At 39.9% G+C, this 4,344-nt stretch overlaps 1 protein-coding gene across 1 annotated transcript; it reads right to left on the bottom strand.

The window, feature by feature from the left end:
• Positions 1-450: 450 nt before the first annotated feature.
• Positions 451-1,449, bottom strand: LOC140469502 (P2Y purinoceptor 1-like). The gene has a single exon (XM_072566072.1). The coding sequence runs from the start codon at positions 1,439-1,441 to the stop codon at positions 455-457; it is 987 nt and encodes a 328-aa protein (XP_072422173.1). The 5' UTR covers positions 1,442-1,449; the 3' UTR covers positions 451-454.
• Between the last annotated feature and the right edge of the window lie 2,895 nt (positions 1,450-4,344).

Consider the following 4,344-nt stretch of genomic DNA (forward strand, 5'->3'; position numbering starts at 1 on the left):
TGTGGGACACCCTAGTCATTCTTTGACCACCAACATCCCCCCTTTGCAGGACACCTCCGGCCCCAAGCGCAAGCATGACCCTGACCCTCCCGTAGCCGGTCATTGTAATGCAGCATCCTGCTTTCAGACCCGCTTGTCTATCCTCGGCATGCTGCAATGTGTCAGGGCGCAAACTGGAGGAGCGACATCTCACCTTCAGACTAGGCACTTTACAACCTCCAGGTTAGACTGACTTTACAACATTTAAATATCTAGAAATCTCCCTTCCACACAGTAAAATGCCATAAGATTGCTGGATAAGAGCTATGTCGGGTTAAGGTTAAGGAATTACAACCTTTTTCCCATTATCCCCACTGTTCTGATGAAACGTCATGAACCTGAAATGTTAACTCTGTTTCACTCCACAGGCACTACCTGCCAGTTGGGTATATCTAACAGTTTTTGCTTTTATTTCTCAGTTCTGTTTCTTATTCCAACATTTTATAGAACTTACAACATTTCTTAATGATTCCTTGAATTTCTTTGAAGAAAAAAAGTACAGCAAAGGATCCAGGCAACAATTTAAGTTTGACAGTGCTAAACATTTGTAATAAATAAGCTCAATAATGCCCAGTGTTTGACACTGATCAGGATATAAGAACTTTAGTGAAATTCCAAATGTTCGGGATACATGTACAGGCAGAAAGCAGATTATAAAAATTGTTAGGGACACTAAAATCATTTGCATGGATTTCACCTTCATATGTTTGCTCTTAAGTTGATTGGGGTTCAATTTTACAATGAAGCTGGCAAGTAAACCATAGCAACTGATGGAGACAAAAAATGGAATGATGTACCCAGTGCATAAAATAACTGTGTTCCACACAAAGTACAAAACTATCAGGTCGTCCTGATGCATGTTCAAACACTGAGTGGCATTGTACATTTCAGTGGTTTTAAGGACAAAAAAGAATGGAAACCCTTGAGCAAACAGAAGGACCCAGACTCCTGTACAAACAATCTTTATAAACTTCTCTTCCTTCAGGATCGTTTTCTTTGTACAGTGCACAACAGAAATGTACCGGTGGATGCTAATCAGGGTGAGAAAGTAGATACTGCCGTACATGTTGGTGCTCAATAAGAAGACCTTCAGTTGACAGAGAAATTGTCCAAAGGGCCAGTGCGAAAGTGAGAAGTAGACAATCATGAATGGTGCTGCAGGCGTTATAATGCCATCTGCTAAAGCCAGGTTGAACTGCAGGATCATTCCACCACTCCATCTCTTGATTCCAAACCAAAAGATCCATAGGCTGATGCTATTCAGAATGAAACCCACTGAAAAGACCAGACTCAGAAAAATTGGAATGGATGTGCCAAGTTCCTCAGGTTTACAGGGAATACTCGTCGTCGTGTTATTGGATCCCCCTTCCCAGTGGGCAGCAGCGAAGGTCGTATTATCCATCTTGAGCACCTGAGTCTGGAGAAAATTGAGATGTTGTCTTCATTAAAAATGGCATTCATTAACGTGCATGGTGCTCCCTGTTAGAAAATATGCAGCGTCTGTGGCTGTGTGTCATGTTGCCAAGTTGTACTCTGATTTGTGAATGTGCAAAAAGAGAAGAGGCAATCAAGAATTCACTGGTGATAAATAAAACCAAAATACTACATAGGCTGCAAATCTCAAACACCAACTGAAAATGCTGGAGGCATTTGAATTATAGAGTCATAAAGTCATAACAGAAACAGACCCTTCAGTCCAATTTGTCCATGCTGACCAAGTTTCCCAAATGAAACTTGTCCCATTTGCCTGCATTTGGTCCATATCCATCTAAATCTTTCCTACTCATGCACCTCTTCAAATGTCTTTTAAATGTTGTAACTGTACTTGCACCTAATCACTTCCTGTGGCAATTCATTCCACATACAAACCACTCTTTGTGTGAAAAGTTGCCCCTGAGTTCCGTTTTCCCTCTCGCCTTAACATTATGCCCTCTAGTTATGAATTCCCCAACCGCAGGGAAAAGACCTTTTGCTATTCACCTTATCTATACCCCTCATAATTTTATAAATCTCTACAAGGTCACCCCTCAATCTCCTTCACTCCAGTGAAAAAGGTCCCAGCTTATCCAGCCTCTGATTATAACTCAAATCTTCCATTTCCAGTAACATCCTCATGAATTTTTTTCTGCTTCCTTTCTAATTTAATCATACCTTCCTTTAACAGGATGGCCAGAACTGTACAAAATACTCCAAAAGTGCCAACACGATGTCCTGTACAACCACAACATGATGCCCCAACTCCTGTACTCAATGGTCTGAGCAATGAAGGCAAGTGTGCTAAACACCTTCTTAATGACTCTGCCTATCTGTGATGCAACTTTCAATGAAGTATGTACTTGCATCCCTACGTCTGTCTGTTCTACAACACTACCCAAGGACCTCCCATTGAATGTATAAGTCTTGCTCTTGTTCATCTTACCAAAATACAACTCCTCGCATTTATCAAATTAATCTGCCACTGCCACTCTTCAGCCCATTGGCCCATTAATCTAGATCCGTTCGCACTCTTCGATAGCTTTCTTCATTATCCACCATACCAACAATTTTAGTGTCATCTGCACACTTACGAACCATGCCTCCTATATTCTCATCCAAATCATTTATATAAATGATGAGTAACAGTGGATCCAGCACCAATCCCTGCAGAACATTGCTGATTTCAGAAACAAACGGTCCAATCTGACAGGACAACACTCCTGTCCAAGAAACAACCCTTTACCACAATAAGAAGGCCCCAAATGTAAACTCTGTTTTCTTTCTCCACAGCTGTTAAGTCATTAAACTAGAATGGGTGCAAAAAAGATTTACAAGGACATTATTGAGATTGGAAGGTTTGAGTTATAAAGAAAGGCTGGACAGAGACTTTTGCCTGAAGCATAGGAAACTGGGGGGTTACCTTTTAGAGATTTATAAAATCATGATGGGAATAGATAAAATGAATTGCCAAGGTTTTTTCCTTAGGATAGGGGAGGTCAAAACTAGAGGGCATAGGTTTTAAGGTGAGTGGAGAAAGATTTAAAAGGGATCTGAGGGGCAACTTTTTCATACAAAGAGTGGTGTTTGTATGGAATGAGCTGCCAGAGGAAGTGGAAGAAGGTGCAATTACAACATTTCAAAGACATTTGGACAAGTACTTGGACTGGAAAGGTTTAGAGGGATATGGGCCAAACACAGGCAAGTTGACTATTTCAGTTTAGGAAAGCTGATTGCATGGGCAAGTTGGGCCTGTTTCCGTGTGGAATGACTCTACGACTCTATGATATTTCCTGATATGGGAACTTCCTATGAGGTACTAATGCATTTGACAGTAAACTCTTAGTTGACCCTATACCATTGCAGAAGATGGAAAGAAGTTACTCAACATGAAAACAATGTCCAAATTAAGGCAAGAAAGTTCTCCTTTCTTAACAAGGGCACATGACATACTTAGCAAATTTACACTTGAATGTTCCTTAACTTTCATACGATGGATCAAATATTCACAAGTACGTAATAATATTTGCCACGCCTAGGTTATTAAATCACACTATCTTGTAAAACCAGAATTGCATGAGAAAACATACCACTTGGGAATCAAGTTTCAATAAAAGGGATTTATCATTGAAACTCTGGGGTTTATTTAAGATGGCAGTTTCTCTAATGCTGTTGCCATCAAAGATCAAGTTGCTTTTGAACCTTTTCTCTCCATTGATCTGGTGCCTAATGCAACACCTTCATGTGCTTCTAAACTCATACAGATGAGAGTTCACTAGAATTTCAAATGGTTGACTTGCAGAATATTGAACCTGTCCGTGGAAATCAGCTCTCTGATCAGTGTGACTGAATATCCTGATGGTATATAAATGTCACCTAAATAGTCAAATGGACAAATATATAAAACTCTAAACTTACTGAGGGAGTGGTCTCCAATCAGGGTTCTATGGACAATCATAACAACATTTAAATGTCACATTGGGTCATGTTACTACTGAGAATTTCACTTTGAAAGGGCTGCTTTACTGATCATTTCTGCCAAGGCTATGGAACTAAAGTTCATTTAGTACATACTGAAATTGTTTTAGCACAGCAAGAGTCACACTTAGAACTAACAAAGATGTAACAGATTATATTTTTCCTGTTCTCACCTAGAGGGGGTGAGGTATATTTGGATTCTAAGAATAATCTTAAATGATTGGTAACAGAGGTTGTCCTGGCTGATATGAGTGAGATTAACAAAGCAGAGGATTGATCCTGACCTTCCTGGTTTATACGTCAAACTGCATTTACCCAGAACATTATAGAAGCTGCACCAGGCAAAATTTGTTG

Source organism: Chiloscyllium punctatum, chromosome 49 (genome assembly GCF_047496795.1).
Source record: "Chiloscyllium punctatum isolate Juve2018m chromosome 49, sChiPun1.3, whole genome shotgun sequence".
NCBI lineage: Eukaryota > Metazoa > Chordata > Chondrichthyes > Orectolobiformes > Hemiscylliidae > Chiloscyllium > Chiloscyllium punctatum.